The sequence below is a fragment of the Phragmites australis genome, chromosome 14 (genome assembly GCF_958298935.1).
Source record: "Phragmites australis chromosome 14, lpPhrAust1.1, whole genome shotgun sequence".
NCBI lineage: Eukaryota > Viridiplantae > Streptophyta > Magnoliopsida > Poales > Poaceae > Phragmites > Phragmites australis.
The window spans coordinates 30831108-30849551 of record NC_084934.1 but is presented as its reverse complement, the minus strand read 5'-3'; the positions used below and the strand labels follow the sequence as shown (position 1 = coordinate 30849551).

At 42.4% G+C, this 18444-nt stretch overlaps 1 protein-coding gene across 9 annotated transcripts; it reads right to left on the bottom strand.

Moving 5' to 3' along the window:
* Positions 1 to 298: 298 nt before the first annotated feature.
* Positions 299 to 18203, bottom strand: LOC133890446 (two-component response regulator-like PRR37). 9 transcript variants are annotated; one of them, XM_062330816.1, is made up of 14 exons: positions 17750 to 18201; positions 17506 to 17561; positions 17286 to 17356; positions 17084 to 17165; positions 16949 to 16988; positions 16548 to 16858; positions 6154 to 6315; positions 5905 to 6038; positions 5575 to 5736; positions 3721 to 3762; positions 2811 to 2997; positions 2305 to 2719; positions 1428 to 2223; positions 299 to 968 (listed from the first exon to the last, which is right to left on the bottom strand). In XM_062330816.1, exons 6-14 carry the CDS (start codon positions 16852 to 16854, stop codon positions 855 to 857), a joined length of 2319 nt encoding a protein of 772 aa, XP_062186800.1. In that variant the 5' UTR covers positions 16855 to 16858; positions 16949 to 16988; positions 17084 to 17165; positions 17286 to 17356; positions 17506 to 17561; positions 17750 to 18201; the 3' UTR covers positions 299 to 854. The 9 variants fall into 9 exon arrangements, with proteins under 9 accessions (XP_062186800.1, XP_062186804.1, XP_062186802.1 ...); XM_062330820.1 differs by having other exon boundaries at positions 2853 to 2997; positions 16548 to 16988; positions 17750 to 18203; XM_062330818.1 differs by having other exon boundaries at positions 2811 to 2991; positions 16548 to 16988; positions 17750 to 18202.
* Between the last annotated feature and the right edge of the window lie 241 nt (positions 18204 to 18444).

Here is an 18444-nt window from a genome sequence, read left to right as displayed (position 1 = left end):
TCTACTTCTATTATCGTACATGTTGGTGGCTATAGAATAAGCTATTCTATAGCCGTTTATGCAACTGGCTATAGAATAAGCTATTCTATAGCCGTTTATGCAACAACGCTAACTACAATCACGGAGGTGGATGCCGCACATTACAAGTGATGCTACAGTCAAGGAATGGACGAGAACGTGTACAGAGGAATAGGAAACAGAATAACAGCCTTTGTCATAACGATATATGTAACTTCGGACACACAGTCAAGGAACAAAATTACGATTGCTGCCGGTAACTAAAAGTAGTAGTACCAAATTAGACACATAGTAACAAGCACGAAATTCTATTTGAAGGAGGATGTGTATAGAATGACTGATGACACTTGAACTGGCACAGGCGGCAGCAGCAGCAGCATAACCGAATAACCGTAAGCTAACTCAACTGCATTACTGCTGCCAGATCGACAACTGATCCAAGACCACACATGACAACACACAGCAGTACCGTTCAGACATTACTAGTACAGTACATGCTTAGTTACATTTCAGCATGACTTGACTCCCATATATATAGTAGGTAGTATTACAGACCACCTGGAGCCTGTCAGCCACATGCTTCTTCTGTACTATACTTGTGAATGCATGCAAAATATAAGGGATCACAGGAGTTCCTTATTTATTCTTTCCAGGATAGACGACTCTAAATGTGGAGGAACCAATGATGGATAGGAAGGGGATGTTGTCGACCATATCAGATCAGACCAGCGAAGGAAGAATTAACTGTCTAATTGCCAGGTGTTGGGAGTCCAAAGCAGGTGCATGCAGCCATGTTGGAGTTGGAGGCGGAGCCGGAGTCACACTAGGGGGGGGGGTCATCTATCTGCAGCTCCTTCCCTTCCGCCCTGATCTTGTACAGCCTGCTTCACGAACTGTCCACGGACCCGTGGCCGCTTCTCAGCCAGCCTCTTTCGGCTCTGGTACCGCACCTGGAAATGGCAGACAGCCATCAGAAAGAAACCGGTCCTATCCAAAGCTTTATCAAACATAGAAAGAAAGAAACAAAAAAAAAACCTCAGCAGCATATAGGAAGAAAAATGATATGCACTCTGTTCTTCAAAGCTTGTTTCAGTCTAGTCAATATTCTGAGAGTAACACGGAATCAAAATTTTAAATAGATAGTTTCCACAACACAGCAGTTTCAAGAAAAAACAGGTTTCATGTAGGCAATTTAGGGTCATCTGTTCTTTAAGCGTCTTTTATGTTTTTTGGCAGAAAACAAAATGTTTGTAATTCATTTGAAACAACATGATATCTGTATGAAATTTTATTTAGCCAGCCTTTGATAGAATCTTTTGATTACATGCTATTTTGTTGGTTCAGTTGAGTTGGAACTGAAAAGGTTTAAAATCACTGCTTGAAGAAACATGCAATTGAAAACAGTCTACCTTCTTTCCAAAGTTCCGATCTTTCCTTTTCTCTCTATATTTGATCAGTTGTGTTTCTCGCAGTGTTATGGCCGGGGCGAGCCGTTTCACATACGTGTCATTACCACTGCCGCTTCCACTCCCATTGCCACCTCCAGGCCCATTTTTGTCAATGGCACCATTAGCAATCTCCGTATTTGTCCGTTCAGCATTTGCAGCAGCCATACTTGCGGCAGCGGTACTTCTGTTCTGTCCGTTGGTTCCATTGTTACTGCCTGAGTTGCTTCCGTTCACACCATAGTTAGCAGCTTGACCTTCAAGTGGAAGATCAAATACATTGGATGAACCACATTGTGGGGCTCCTGACCCACCATTTTCACGTGACACATCAAAATGGACATAATGAAGGATTGGACGAGGGTGTTGCACGAGATTGCTCTGTACTTCGCCCGGGTGAGCATTCTTCGCTGCATTGTTGGCCACTTCATCAGCCTTCGCTTTTCTTGTTGCATTAGCTGGCAACGTCCAGTGCTGCACAGGATGAAATGCTGAGGTGTGTGCATTAGCCTTGATAGCTGAGGGTGACATCACTCTCTCCTTATTTGTAGCGGGCTTTGTCACAACGTTCTTTGTGGTGGAACCCATGTCATTATTATTACTACTGCCGTTGGAGCCTTGTTTTATTGGAGCAGCATCAGAATTTGACTTCATGTTGTAAGTAGAATCCGTTTTCATAGCCTCCGAGCTGTTATCATGCAGTGAACAGCTCCCCACAAATCCTGTCCCACCTTGATTAGAAGCCGCAGATGTATGGTACCTTGCAACAAAAGTAACAGTTAGTACGCAACGTACTGTTGCTTTCATAACTCACTAATGACACTGATATTATGTTTTGCACCTCGTAAATGCCGAGGGATCTGATCGTCTTAACACATTCCGTTGCTCATCTTGAATTGTATCGGCGCCATCTCCAGTTGATCTCGACCTCTTCAAACTCAACTCAAGTGATGGCAGAATATTATCATGATTCTTATCTTTCCCTTCTGGCGCCGCTTTGGAGGAGCAATTAGGGGCATCTGCAGCTCTTGCTGCCTGCTGCGCATCCATGTTTTTGGCCATTGAACCAATTAGATCAGCAGCTCGAACAGTTGCCTCCTCTAAATTTTCCATCATTGTCTCCTTTGAATTGTTTTCTGGTGGATACTCACAACGCCTATCTGCTGGTTTGGTGGGCCTCTCATTTGGGGAAGATTGATGGTCCACTTTTAAATTTCTAGGGGCACCTATTTCCATGTCCTTTCCCTTAAAGTCGTCTGAAAACAGTCATTGAAATTTAATTCGTAAGATGGCTCGAGAAGTTTCTTTTTGTAAAATTGCATAGTGAATCACTTGAGCATACAATACCATTAGTTTCTTTCTGTTTCTTGCAATTTCTGTTGTTTGTACCTGGTAGCCATCTGTTGCTACATATCTCAGACTTTGGGTGGATCACTTGTGCACAAGTGCTATCAGGTGGATCAGCTAACTGATCTGGAGACATAGCCTGTGGACTGTCGATCTCCACAGCACGCTTTGTCCACGAGCTCTGCGTCTTTTAACAAATTGATGAGAAAAAACAGTTAAAATGTGTTCATGCTTTTGATATAACTACTCGACCTAGTGCAGTTGTTGAAAAAATTGTGTTTATGTCCAGCTTACCACTGGGTTCTTTCACTGATACATGGGCCTAGACCCCACCTATCAGTGATAGAGCCAGAGGCAAAAAAACAAACAGAGATATGCTCAATAAAAAACAAATGAGAACATGGCTTAGTCACAAAAACAAAAACAAAAAAATTCGGTGCACCACCAATTACAGAAAGAAGAGTAGAATATCACTCATGTTCACAAGCCATTATAATGAAAAGAATAAGGAATTGAGCCTAGTTCAGTTGGTGGGAGGTGCAACTGTACACCCTACCACCCAAGTTGCAAGCATATAAATGTATTTGCGTGCCTATTCCTTCTTAATGCAATGCTACTCCTAGGTTGGTCGAGTTTTTATTTTAAATGAAAAGAATACGCCATCAAATCATGAATTACATTAGTTCTACTGGACGGTAGTCCATGCATGTTTTAACACTTCATTGAGTTGTTATCAAAATGTTTCAAATAACAGGTATGGATCAATAACAAATTGACATGAGTACTCATCACCAACAAATCCACAATACTTTCCGGACCTAGTTATCCTGCAGACGTACCAACCTACCGCTTTCCCTGGAAGTCTGACATCTCAAATGCTTCACTATTTTTACCTCATAAATGTGCTTACCATTCTCTGATTGGCACCCAACCCCATCAGATCATTAAAATCCTGTCAAGATGAAAACATCATAGTTCATCCTAATACATATATGTGTTTGCAAGATTTAACAAATGCCCATCTAGCCTTATATTTCCAAGAACTGTAGAATTTGAAATTATATAGTTCTTTTGCCAGATAAACAACTCATGCACCACAATGTTGTCGTGTTTTCAACATGTTACCAAGCTGTGTCTTCCCTATGTAAGTTTTAACTGCTACCTTATAATTAAAAATATGTCCAGTGGTTGCCTATCGACACCTGGTTATTTTTTGTACTAAAAACTTTCTTATGTCTTTGCCATTTCAGGTCATGTCTAGGGGTGTAATGGTATAATACAGGTTGCAACGATCTAGTCAAATCAATCTAGTAGGATGCAGTTTTGGACACAAGCTTTTATTCTGAAAAAAAAAAACTCTTCTCTATCTGAGGCCGTAACTGAATCTGGAGGCCTAATAACAAGTTCTGAATTCCAATAAAACACAAACAACAAAGCAATATGAATAATTGAAAAATGATTTTAATTGTTTATGTGAAGTGAATTCTAACTCAAAGCCATGCATAAGTAACAGAAACCATATGCAACTTTATGTAAATTCTGTCATAGAACCTTTGATTTATCCAATGGCAAACACAGGAATTGTATAGTAATGGTTGATACATAATGAAATTTGATTCATTGCACAACCATATCAGAGAAATATCCGATGTTGACCTTAGTTCATTTTGTAAATACAGTATGGATGCCCTAACATTGTTGATCAGTGATAATTACATAACACTTAAAGGAGAACCCTACATTTATATTAAAAAGCAACAGCTGTTCAAAACAAAATTACAAAAGAAGCAAAAGGCGAAAGGAAACGAAGTTAACCCAACCAATTGGAAATTACAAGCTCAACAAAGGGGTAAAAATAAATTTTAATGGATCTAAGTCTAAACAAAGCAGCTTTTCACATCGTATTTGGAAATTACTGTATATGCCACTCCCAGGTTACAAAATGTTGTCCTGTGGGACTGACAATATGGGACCAGAGTCTGGACACACATGGCATTGAGAAAGTCAGTGGCCAACATGAGATTTTAAAGCTTGGCTGTCGCGTGTACAAACTTGTCATGTCCAAACTTATTGGTTGTACATATAAAAAATTTATTTGTTTCTCTGCAACTGCCAAAATTTTAGGGACATCAACTCCTGAGAACATTTCAAACACTTCCTTTTCAAGTTTTGCCACACATATATTTGTAAATGGATTTGATGTAGCTTTGAACCAATCTGGTCATATTGAGCACTTTACTACTATTTAAGCAAAAGTGAGAGTGCCACTAGCCTACTACACTAAAATACACGTGTAACATACAAGGGGCACTATATTGTTTTACAATAAGCAAGATATTAAAGTCCTCTGCCATTTCCCCCCTAAAAATAGAACAGAGGCAAGATGGTGTTACGTATGTTAGGTGCAATAAACATTCTGTAGTTGTGTTTGCGAACATTTAGAATTGCATGCAGATCCAGAGTAATTTTAATTTAGTTCATCCAGGAATGTGGCAGTTCTAGAAAATACGGAAATACATATCCAGAAGAAATCAATGCTTGTCCGTGACAGGAATAAAACTGTCCAATTCCTGTTGTTATAAAATGACAATTAAATATAGCTGCTATGCAAATTGACCTCTAATACATTTTATTTAGGTGGTTATGGACAAGTTCAGCCATTTTTTTCTTTTTCCATATTCTAAGTATATTATGTTCATACCTTGAACTACATAACAGCTAGCAATAAGCTTTAGAGAAGTAAAAAAGGCATCAAATATCATACTTGAGTGCCACTGCCATTATCACCGCCATCCCTTGCATTAAGTCCCATGCTTGCATCGTCGTCATCGTCGTTGCTACCACTGTTGTTATCGGATTCATCGCCTCCTTTTGATTTGGCACACTTCTGTGTCTGAATGCCACTTTCACTTCCACTACCACTGGACTGAGTTCCAAAACAAGCAACTCTAGTTTAGAGTAGTCACACATATTGAACCAGAACAAGAAATAAAGTGAAAGCATAAAAAAGAAAATTTTGAAATTCAAGCAGCAAGTAGTATTTGATGGATTTTCAAGAACATATAATATCAAAACCAGATCACCACCAACTTACGCTGTGGCACCGTCTCCACACATGCTGCCAAAGGTTCTTAAGTTCATTCTTACGTATAGGCTTGACTAAAAAGTCAACAGCACCTTTTGACAAACATTTAAAGACTGTACCCATTGCATCATTTGAAGACATCACTGCATACAAACCACATCAGTGTAGCAGCTAAAAGCATTGGAACTAAATAAATGACAAAAACAACATTTTGTGCATGATAAGAACTATACTGTAGAGTTGAGGAAAGCTACTTACTAATCACTGGAATATTCTTGCAAATATTGTGGCTCATGATCCTACTCAGCAGACAAATTCCGGATACACCAGGCATAAAAACCTCAGCCAAAACAAGGTCAATGCTGTTTTGCAAATCTTCAAGATAAGTCCATGCTTGCTGGCCATTTTCGGCAGGGATAACTGAAGAGAATGAAATAGCATAAATCATTTTTTCTTAAGGAAAACACTCCTTTATAGGCTAACACAACCGAAAAATCTTATATACGCAAAACATCACTTAAGTATAATTAGCTCCCAACCCAAAACAACGAGAAGCCGAATGAACATATGTAGTCACCAACATGACTTACAGGTCGGCATATTGGAATAAATCAAGAATGCAACGATATGCTTGCATTGTTTGTCTACTTTGCAGTTGAAACAGTAGTTAAGTGTGCATGTGCTGAGCTGAACTTAGGTGGACTGAGGATCAGCATTTGGCAAGTCCAGTTGAAGTCTTAACTGAGCCAATTGAATTGTAGTGCCTTCAATGAGCAACCAGGATCAGAACTTACAACATTCAAACTTAAAAAGACCATCTCAGTACCACAAGCGACTTAAAAAGAAATATCTTGTATGCAAGGTTTTTTCTTTTAAAGAATACGCATGAGAATTATGCATCTTGTATGAAAGGTTACACAAAGAAAAAAATTTAATTTGTACACGAAAAGGACCAAGATCAAACATACGAAACTGCTCACTGTGCCATGCCTTGACAAAGGCAATATGCACAGAATCATCTCCAATAATGATCATATCATCAACATAGAGCAGGAGAAGGATGCGTCCACGAGACGAGGTATGAACAAAGAGCACAGGATCATTGGTGCTGGCAGAAAAAAACAGCAACAGTAACTACATAAGTAAAGCGCTGAAACCAGGCACGAGGAGCTTGCTTGAGTCCATAAAGTGAGCGACAAAGACAACAGATCATGCCCTCAAGAACGGAATAACCAGGAGATGGCAGCATATACACCTCCTCACGTAGCTCGCTATTTAGAAAGGCATTATTCACATCGAGCTGAGAGATAGACCGCTGTCGAACAAATGCAAAATCAAGAAGAGTACAAAACAAGCTTTGTAGCCCTCAAGGGAGCATCAGAGCAGGTTTTAACTTTATAAACTCACTTGCAAGTGATCAGAGGGACATGGAGAGGAAATGGAACATGATCCCACGTGCCAGTGCGCTCAAGAGCAGTGATCGCCTCTGCCATGGCATGTTGCCACTCCGGATGAAGAATGGCATCACAATAAGTAGGCTCAGATAGAATGGCACCGGCAAAACCAAACCAATCAAGAGGCTCTGCCATGGCATGTTGCCACTCCGGATGAAGAATGGCATCACGATAAGAAGTAGGCTCAGATAGAATGGCACCAGCAAAACCAAACCAATCAAGAGGCTGAATCGACTGTCGGTCCCAAAGGGCATAGCGAGGAGACTCAGGCATAGCCTCTGAAGAAGATGACACACTAGGAGAGGATGGATCATCAGGAGGATCAGCTACTGGCGAACAACACGTGTAGACGTGTCACAAGAGGCCTTTAGTCCGAGATAGAATTACAAGGTATGACAGTAGAGAGCTCATCAGAGGATAATGTCGGGAGAGAGGATCTCGATTGTGGGATAGCAGTCAGGATCTGGCTTTTATACCATGTTATGAATAGCACTTGTATTCATAATGAGGGCTCTAGGCCCGAATATATATATTATATACACACACACGTTCTGCGTCTATGCGTAGTTGCTATTCGTACTGCGCACATCCCCCAGTTACAACCCGAAACACTGTGAGTTATAACTTGTTAGGTAGACCAGTTACAACTTCACGTCCAAAAATACATAATTGCAACACGAGAAGCTAACACTGTGAGTTACAACTTGTTATTTGCACTGCGCATATCCCCCAGTTACAACCTGAAACACTATGAGTTACAACTTCACGTCCAGAAATGCATAATTGCAACACGAGAAGCTAACACTATGAGTTACAACTTGTTATTCGCACTGCACACATCCCCCAGTTACAACTCGAAACACTGTGAGTTACAACTTGTTAGGTAGACCAGTTACAACTTCACGTCCATAAATGCATAATTGCAACACGAAAAGCTAACACTGTGAGTTACAGCTTGTTATTCGCACTGCGCACATCCCCCAGTTACAACCCGAAACACTGTGAGTTACAACTTGTAGGGTGTGCGCAGACATGAACTACAGTGAGTATACCTGCAGAATATACATACAATATATATATATATATATATATATATATATACACACACACATGATGCCACAAAAGGCAGATAATCAGGAGCTATACAAGGCAACTAAAACAAGCGCTATACTAGGCAGACTATCAGTACTATACAAGGCAAGCAATAGTAACCATATCTCTAACACCACCATGGTTCACACAACTAGAGACATCCTTCGACTTATACAACTATTTGTTGTGCACAACCTAAGATACTTTGCCCTTTGCAACTATCCACATGCCATTTAGATAATATTTATCATTGCCATGATCATTGCCATTACATGGCAATGTGGGGTTTGTACTTTGCAAACTAACAAGACAAGGGAAAACCTTTCATGGTTGAGGATCAATTCATATCGACAAGTGAATAAATTGTTTCCGCTATTCTTGTGATCTAGCTAGTGCAAGTGCAGCCTAAGGGTTTGACATGCTATCACGATATCTAATCAAATTCCACACTGGCATCAACATATCGAAAGGCTCTAACTGTGGACTGAATCCTCATATATATAGTCCTTGCGATGAGAGAACTGTGGTATTTGCAGCTACTAACATGAAATTAAAAATGTCATTATGCCACCAATGAATGTAATGACAGAACAAAAAGCATGGTAGATAAAAAAGGAGCAAAAACCTAAGCTTAATAGATAAACCAAACTAGATGCAATGCTAGAGTTTTTAAAAGAGCTAGTGTGATATCCTAGCCTAATAGGCCCAGTGGGCTAGCTCGTGTGAGTCCATGAACATGTGTGTGTGGAGTTTGGCATGTTTGCATGGGAGGCAATAACCAAATTGTACCATACTACTAGTTGAAGGAAGTTTGAGCCAAATAAAAGGACCAGTGATCAAAACGCTCCAGTTAACCGTTTTATGAGAAGCAAGAACAAAAGCATAAGTGGGTTATTGCATAGGTGTGGTCTATCCAGTGTGTGAGTAGGCTTAAAGACCCAGGCTGTTAAGCAAGGTTTAAGACGATTAGTGGGGTTGGATGCCCAGGTAGCTGAGTGGTAAGGAGGGAAAGAGAGGAAGGAGAAAGGAGGAAGATGGTGAGAAGAGGGATAAAGAAGGGATGAGACGAATCTTGATATGTAGGTGACGCTTGTCGTGGTAGCCAGAGCCAAGGATGAAGGGCATATGTAGCAGTGACGGGCCCAGGATTTTCAACTTGGATGTACATACTAAGTTATATATAGCCACATCTGTTCGAATGACTGAGAGGGAGAGGGAGTATGAGTTCTCACAACATTGTGACGTGTCCATGGCCGCTTGCGTCATAGATTCGTCAATTGCATCCTCATCTGAACTATCTTCAGATGTCAACCCTGCATCAGTTTTATCAGCTCCAAATTGAACCTCCAGATCAGAAAACTCGTCCTCCAACTCATCCTCCGTATTATCGGAATTCGCACCTGCTTGAGAGGAGAAACTCCTACTGCACATTAACTGGCCAGATGAAAATGAAAATTGGAATGCAAATGGCTTTGGTTGACGACAGCAATCCACATTAACTGGCTTGCGCCCGCGCCGCATTGCCGCCGCAGTTCAGATCCATCTCACGGTCGATGGGGAATGGAGCGTGGGCCGTCGGGAATAAGGAATGGAGCGCCTGGGCGTGGGCCATGAGGTGTGGGCACGTGGCAGTGGACCGTACCGCCGTGGGACTAGTGACCACTGCGGCGCTGTGGCTTGGGCCGTCGTGGTGAGTTGGCGACGTGGACTACTGTCTATTGGAGAACTTACCTACTGAATACTACGTCTAGAAAAAAAAATTCACAAAAACACATATGTACACCCTTGTCCCTGAGTATGCCCGCCACTGATAGGACTACAACTGGCGTGAAGCACTCATCCCATATAAACCATCGTCCCACATGGCCTAAAAGTATCTAGTAAAATGGAAGACCCTAGGCCTCTCTCTTCCACGCCCTCCCAATCTTTCATGTCATCTTGTCTTTGCCACCACTGTTTCCATCCTTCTTGCATGCCGCTACCACCCCTTGCCTTTGCCGCCAGCGTCACCGTCCCTTGCCTCTATCACGACCCTTTGTTTCTCTTTGTTGTCCTCTCCCTCTTCACATTCTCCTTACCTATTCTAAAGTTGCATATTATATCCTTTTTGCTCGCTAAACAAGAAAGAATCCCAAGGCGACTCAAGTATACTTGCAAGAAAACATGAAACTCAAGAACGTTTAATATCTATTCAAGTGTACCATTGACGTAACAATTATGGACTCCTATAATGGACAATACACAATAGTACCAAAGGATATGTCTAGGTTACAACAACAACAACAACAAAGTCTTTGTCCCAAGCAAGTTATGGTAGGCTAAAGATGAAACCTATAATATAAAACTAAAAAGATGATGATAAAACAATAATAAATAAAGGTACTAGTAATAGTAAAAAAGTAAAAGTGAACAATAAAAGTGACCAGGAGTCCAAGACACAATAATAAGGTGTCTATCATATGGAGTCCAACAACGGCAAGCATGAGGAACTAGTTCTGGAGTAGGTTCATCCATAGAGTTTCTTAATACTTAAGAGTTGAAGGAGAGGCATAATTATTACTACCAGTTTACTCGACGAAACAATGGAACATAGTGACACCAGCTATTTGATTTTCATGAAAGATGTTAGTACAGATGAATTGGAAAAACGGCTTCAACTTGATGATTTTCTAGGAAACCAGTTAACCATCACCTAAAGAAGACCACTCTGTAATTATCTGGAGGAGCGATTTCAAGAAATGTCTAAAAATGAAGGTTCATTCGGGTACAGACAATACTTTGCAGTTGTCATATGCATGTAAAGTTGGTCTAAACAATAGGCCAACGAGCTAGCCAATTCATTGAATGGTCTCATTTCAGCAACTTTAGAATTAGGAAGTCAACTTGCGTTAGGAGGGGTTTTGTATCAAAAACTCCACGCCAGAAGGTTAAGCATCAATATATAGGGCACTCTCATCCCAATTTATGGATAACTCCCCTTTGAACTACTCTAATCCCCTTCAAGCCGTGGCAGAAGATTATGTATCAAAGTAATTAATAGAGTAATCTCATCCAAACCTCTTCTAACTCCCCCATGAAATACCTCAATCCTCTTCAAGACTTATATCGATGGGACTAGTGATTTCCTTTAGTAATTTTGTTTCCCCATTTGGTTGTGATTCACCTTTTTTTTCTCATTTCAAAGGCAACCACTCCTCAAAGAGCAAGAGGACAAAGAAGAATTGTCAGAGTACAAAGTTCCTATGATCATAATGCGACGTTCAACACATTCCGGTGACCAGCCTCCAATTCGCTCTATGACAAATATGACACTTACCGCTTGTAGTGTTGCAGCTGAGTACATCATCTAGTTGTTGAAAAATTAAGTACGGGACAAGCTAACTGTTTCTTGAAAGTTAACTTTTTTTCTGCTCAATCATATGTTTCTTGAAAGTGAGCCAGTATCAACTAGCATTAATGCTCCCAGAAATAAATTGATCAGACCCGACTGCCATTAGTATTTCTCTTTTTTGTTTTCAAAATTGTTTGCCATCACCTTTTCATCCTCTCCTACCGCTTGAGTAGCAATTGCATAAATTTAAAGAAACTCAGAAGGGCTATCCTACCACTTTCAAGTGTCACGGGCCGAAACTCCAGCAACTGAACCGTTCGAGATCCTTAGAAACCATTAGCCATCCAAAGATAGACCCTAGTCAGCGTCGTTCCTATGCTAGTAGGTCATAGTAATTAGTTGGAGACTAGACCCTCGTATGTCCAGCAATATGGCAAGGATCAGTACGAGGCATTAGCCAATTTTCAATGCTTAGCTAAGCCCTCTGACATCCTTCATGTGGAGTAATGGTGGATCTCACCGATCATAAGCATAGTTCATCGGTAGTGGACATGACCTTTATGCCTCATATGTCACTTTGCCACCAAAGAGTGCTGAGAACCTATCGGGAGGTGCTCCGCGAAGCGGACAACCTATAGTATTGTATCTCTTGCTCTATTGCCAAGATGTTGTTCCTCACACTGTTGGTGTCATTCAAAGCCTTGTAATGGTGTCAGTATGCTGCTCTTCCCTTCGTGTTAGGGTTATCGCAGTATGCAAACTGTGGTAGTGTCCCTCTCAATCTGGGGGGGGGGGCACTTGGATGGGATGTCATGATACAATCCTATGCTCCCGTTTGTTGTCCCCAACATAAACTGATGGAACTATTGTAGGTGGTCAAATGTTCATGGCGACCCAATAGTGATGCCCTTTAGAAACAAGACTCCCTCATTGTTGTTCTCTACCACCAGTTCAGTAGCGATACAATGATGTCTTGAACCCACCTGTTTGCCAAGAATGTGCTTGCCAGGAGACTCATCAAGCAAAGCATGATAAAAGTCATCTTTGTGACTTTGCCCTACGCTTTTGATTGAAGTTGGAGCCGTTCTGGGCTCAATTGTGCTGTTCTCCTTCGTCGACCACTGTTGTGGCAAATGTGGCCCTTCATGCTGAGGAAACCATAATGTTTCCAATAAATATACGAATCATGTGACTCTTAGTGCAAACGACAATGCAAGATAACTTCCCCTTTGAAGAGGATCTTCCAAGTTGTGAAACTTATATGGAAATGCAACCATTTAACACATGGAAATTCAACCACAACAGTACAAACATTTTAAGAAAAGCTTTTTCTGAAAAAGCAACGAGAATGCAACTGAAAGAAAAACGAAACAACCTCAACTTTGCTCGTGGTTGCTGAATTCGGAGGTGGAGTGATGATGATGAGCAGCAAGGAGGACACTAATGACGATGTGGAGATATGGGTGACCGCCAAAGCTTGGGCTTGAGACAGGGCACCCGAATCAGCTCAAGTGTGGCAAAGTAGGGAAACAAAGGTGGACCAATGACAAAGGCATCCATAAACGCTCATGGCCCATGCAAAGTAGAGAAACAATGGCTAATGTGTATGGTAGAGGCGAGGATAATTGAAATCACGAGGAGCGATGTTCTTGTGGTCACTGGCATGGGGAGTGAAAATGGTGGTGACAATGAGATAGAATAGGATGATTATGTGATCCTTAACAAGCACCGGACAGAGATGAAAACAACAAAACCGGCGTGGACACTGAGAGGGTAGGAGATTTGGAGGGCAACAGGTTTAGGTGGGGAACTGAGCGAAAGGATGAAGGAAGGAAAGAGAGTAGCGCGATACAAAAAGGTTCTTTTGTAGGGAGTTTGTGGGTGAAAGTTATCTTAGGGGTTATATTTGTCATAACCCTTTCTTCAACTAATTTTTTTGTTTAGCGTACGAATAAAGAAATGCATTGGCACTCCATAAAGTTAGAGAATTGAATCACTTGCTCCCACATCTGAAAACTTCTTTCTTGGCTCCTTGAACTTCCTACAATTTGCATGTTTGGTCACTTTCCAAGTTAACTAAGAGTATATTAACAAGGCGTCAAGTCAACTACATGTTTGAAAACATTGTCTCATACAGCATAAGATATGAACTATCTCATGTTTCTTCTTCCTCATGTTCCTTTTGTCTTTTTACGCTTCCACAGTCTCCTCTTTATAACACGACCACACCCACAAGGAACCGCCTTGCCATGCCACCACGGCCTTCTTCCGTGCACCACCATCAACGAGATCTAGTTTAGAAGCATGGCATGACAACTCTATGAAATCTAATGGAGGCATTAACTAAATTGTGCATGGTCAAGACAAGATCTAGCCCATCATTCATACCATGCCGACCATGGCAATGTCACTCAGACATCCACGCGCGAACCTTGCCATGTAAGCAAGGCAAAGTGGCAATGGCTAACCAACTATCAAACTCTAATTCGGCGGTTTAAAAAAGTTCTAGAGGTAAATCATTTTGGTCACTTGATAATTGTTGACACCACCAAATCCTAAAGTTGCATGGTCGATAAAGTTCTTTGTAGTTGTGCCCCCGTCAAATCCTGTCCTTGAGATTTTCCACTGCTACTATGCAACAATATGACCCTCTACAAATCTTTGCCGTCATCAAATCTTCTTCTTGAGTTGTTCTACAATTACGAGTAGAAGATCAACGTCCACAACAAGATTTAGGCCATGTTAGAGATGCTCAACATTGACTACATATGGCGACAAAATGTTATCCACTAGTACCAAAGGTATTATCTTTGCTCATGCCACTGAATCAAAATCAATGAAGTAGGCACAAAATGGTGTTTTTCTAATGTCCTTTGTCGTAGCCCATTTGAACAATCTTACTATGATGTTTTTCTTCATATTGGACAAGACATCACATGGAGTTAGCAAAGAAAGAGGAAAGGAAAGGAGAGAGATAGTACGAGACACCAATGGTGTTATGCTAACCATGTCTGCCAGTGCTTGCTACAATTGTTGTGGTCGTAGCTACCTAACAGCCAGTGATTATAAGGAAAGAGAACAAGATGGAGGAAGATTGAGAAGAGAGAGGAAAAACACATGTGCCATCCAACCCATGCTTTAGCTTATTCTGGTCAGTAAGTTTAATACCATAGCTCATTTGTAAGAAAATAAAAATATTAAATTAGTGCTTCACCGTGTTGACTATCTTGACGTCTCTCCACCTACCCAAGATCGAGTAAGGAGCGCTCGTTGATCTCCAAAGAACCTCTTGATGACTGTTAACAAAGCAACATAATTTTGTTGTTGACAACCACCTTGCAAACCCGTCATCATCACCACCTTACAAACTCGTCATCATCACCACCTTACAAACTCGTCATCATCACCACCATGACACACAGGCCTCTCATAATTCCAACCTAGCACTTGTGCCCACATGCAAGGCACACCTTGGAAGATTAAGGGGAAACAGCTTATCGGGTAAAAAGCCAATGGATGATCATGCAGATGAGTGACACTATGAAAGTGCCTTCCGAGAGAACAGAGATGAAGAGGCATACCACTGTGATTTCAAACAAGGTGGCAGCATACAACGGGGCAACTACAAATTCTCAATTGGTGTCTTACAGCCCCCAGAGAGCTTGTTGGATAAACAAAGGTCATGGTGATCATCATTCATGGTCACCGCCACTTTGTCAGTTCCGATTGTAACCATCACATGTCGGACCGTGGCCCTTTGCAATGTGACACGAAATTGTTAGCCATGCTTACAGCCATTGCCTCGTTTCCACATCACCGATAGCTAAAGAAAGTTGCTAGCTAGTCTCTTGCCCGGTGCCACATAACATAGCTGGCAAATTTGAGCTGGCTGCCAAGGCTCCCCTGAGGAAAGATAGGAAAAGAGAGGGAAAGAGGGGACACAAGACCTAAGCAAGGCAAGAGACCAAACACGATAGGTGTTACAAATTCCAGGCAACAACTTGACAGAGGTGGCTCATTGGAGGAAAGAAGTAAAAGGGGCATATCTAGAGGTTTTGTAGCAAGTCGGATCTAAAACATTGAAGCGAGGGTGAAATGAAGAGACACAAAGGGAAAGGGGAGAATGGGAGGGAGGGGAAGGGGGCTGATGGCTCTGTCACCACTGGAGGTGACAGCAGCAAGGCGGTTGCTTACACGGTGGGTGGTCGCTCTCGAGTTCCCTCCTCTCTTTTTCTTTGACTCCGCTACATATGCATTACTCAAAACAGAAAAGATTGATTGCCAGCACCTGGACATAAGTAGAGCCATGGTGTGAAGGGATGAAAGCAAGGGTCTACCAGAGTAGCAACTAATAAGACTAGTAGCTCCAGTTATTTCATTTACTGCAGTTCGTAGTTCACCTGATCAGGTCATAGTTTGAATGTCTTAACTGCTATCATGATAACGTGTGAATGGTTTTTCTGACTGGTGGGTAGGCCAATCCTTCTGAAGGATCGGCCACTCGGCCATTGAAGTTGTCCTTCTGAACCTGAAATCCTCTGGGGCTCAGTAAATTCATACTGTCATCCCCTAATATTGTGATGGAATTTTGTTTGGCTAGCCATCAAATAAAATTTCTGGAGCCTAGTGGCTGTAGATGTGAATCCATCCAGCCATGACAACGTAACCAGGCATGCGGTTAAACAGAGACACAATAGAGGAAACCAGTTAACAAAAAACAAAAGCAGTTTAAGTAATAAATAGAAGGGTAGAAGAATGAAGTGGGATGAACAAACCTTCGTACATGCAGTGACGAAGCAGGGCACTGACAACCTGTCTGGTGGAATCATCACTCTCCACTAGCAAGACTTTGATAGTCTTCTTCTGGAGGAAGCGCTCCCAGCAGACCTGCTGCTGCTGGTTTTCCATGTCACCCTGCTGCGCTCCGGAGGTTGGCCCGCTGAGCAGGCCATCTGGGTCATTGTTTCTCAAGTCCTCCTCCCCCTGGAGCCTATAGCCCCCACCCACGGCGCCATTCCCAAGCAGCCTGGCATCTCTGAGGCAAGGCCCATCCACACCGGGTTGCTGACGGGCAACCTCCATCAGCCTGACTCGAAGAGGTAGACAAAAGTTGTGGGATTGATTCGAGGCAGGTCTTTGGTTAATGAAGAGACGGTCGGGCACATATTACGCTTGCCTTCAAGAGCGCCTCAGTTGCATCCAACAGCTCAGAATTTCTGCAAGAGGGCATGCAAATAAGAAGGTGGTTATTCAGGAGACACAACAAGGTCGAGAGAATAAGCAATCTGTGGTGGCCAGGTGGGTGGTTTACATGAGTGAGGAGACACAGACGGTGTGGAAGACTTCCCGGTGAGTGAAGCAAGCTCTTGTTAAACCATCTACTGGTGTGATTGCTGCAAGTGAAGATGCTGGTTCAGACATATCAACTGGGAGAAGAAAATCTGAACAAGTGCAGAGAGAGCGGACTGGGTGAATCCAGTCGAGAGAGAATTGAGAATAGCAACAGAGTTTACGCGAGTGGGCAAGCGGGAGGGAGATGTTGCAGATGCCTCAGTACGACCGACCGACCGACCCACAGCAGAACCTGCTAAGAGATGGGACAGTAGCATTCGACATTCATCAAATTGAATCACTTAAAAAGAAAAGAAAAGAATGCAGAGTATGTAATCAGCATGAACTCCATTATTGTTAGAGAGAGATGGATGAACCAAAATTAAAACTGGCATGGCTTACCTGTCTAAAATGGACCTCTCCGAGAGCGAGCGGCAGGACGGCGGGATCCCAACACCCTAATTGAAAAAAAAAACATTATCACCCGGCCCCAAAGTAGAAAGATCCAAGTATGTGATGTAAAATCCCCTCAAAAAAATCGGAAGGCACAATCAATCATACAGAGAAGTGGAGGATCGGAGGAGCTAAGATAGATAGATAGACTGGTAGCGGCTGCAAGTGGGGATGGATGCATGAATCACCTCACCTTAGCTTAGGGCTGAGTCAGGAAACGGGGAAGGAGGCCGCGGCGGGAGAAAGGGAAGGAGGAGGCAGTGGCATGGCGGTCGGAGACGGCGGCGGAGGAGTCGTCGGGTCCGGTAGCTGTAGCAGAGCGGAAAGGAGGAGGGGGGAGGAAGCGGCGGAGGAAGGAGATAGATATGGAGGGCAGCGTGACGTGGAGCAAATGGAGGTGAGCAGCGCGGGTGGTGGCCCCGCCCCAGGATCCGGCGAAATCAAAATCCGCGCGCTCCCTGCGCTCCCCGAGATCCGCGCGCAGATCGACGTGGGCGGTGCCAGCTCGGCCGGGGGGCGCTGCCCGCCGGTGGGCCGGGCCATCCCGCTGTGGAGGAGCCCACCACACCATTTCATTTCGTTTCATTGATCGCTTCCATCTTTTTCTTCTGGCTGGCTGGCTGACCGACCGACCGACCGCCAACTCACTTCTCCTCCCGTCTTCTACCATATACGATGCCCGAATAAAAATGATCCACCCTACAATCCAACCAAAACAATATAATACTCCATCCAGAATTAATGACGTCTAGACTGAACCATATTATTGTCTATTAGGACACATCAACACGATCGCCAATATAATATTTTGATTAACAATATCTATAAAAATATATTATTTTAAATTGAAAGAGTTATATATAAAAATATTTTCATAATGAATCTATT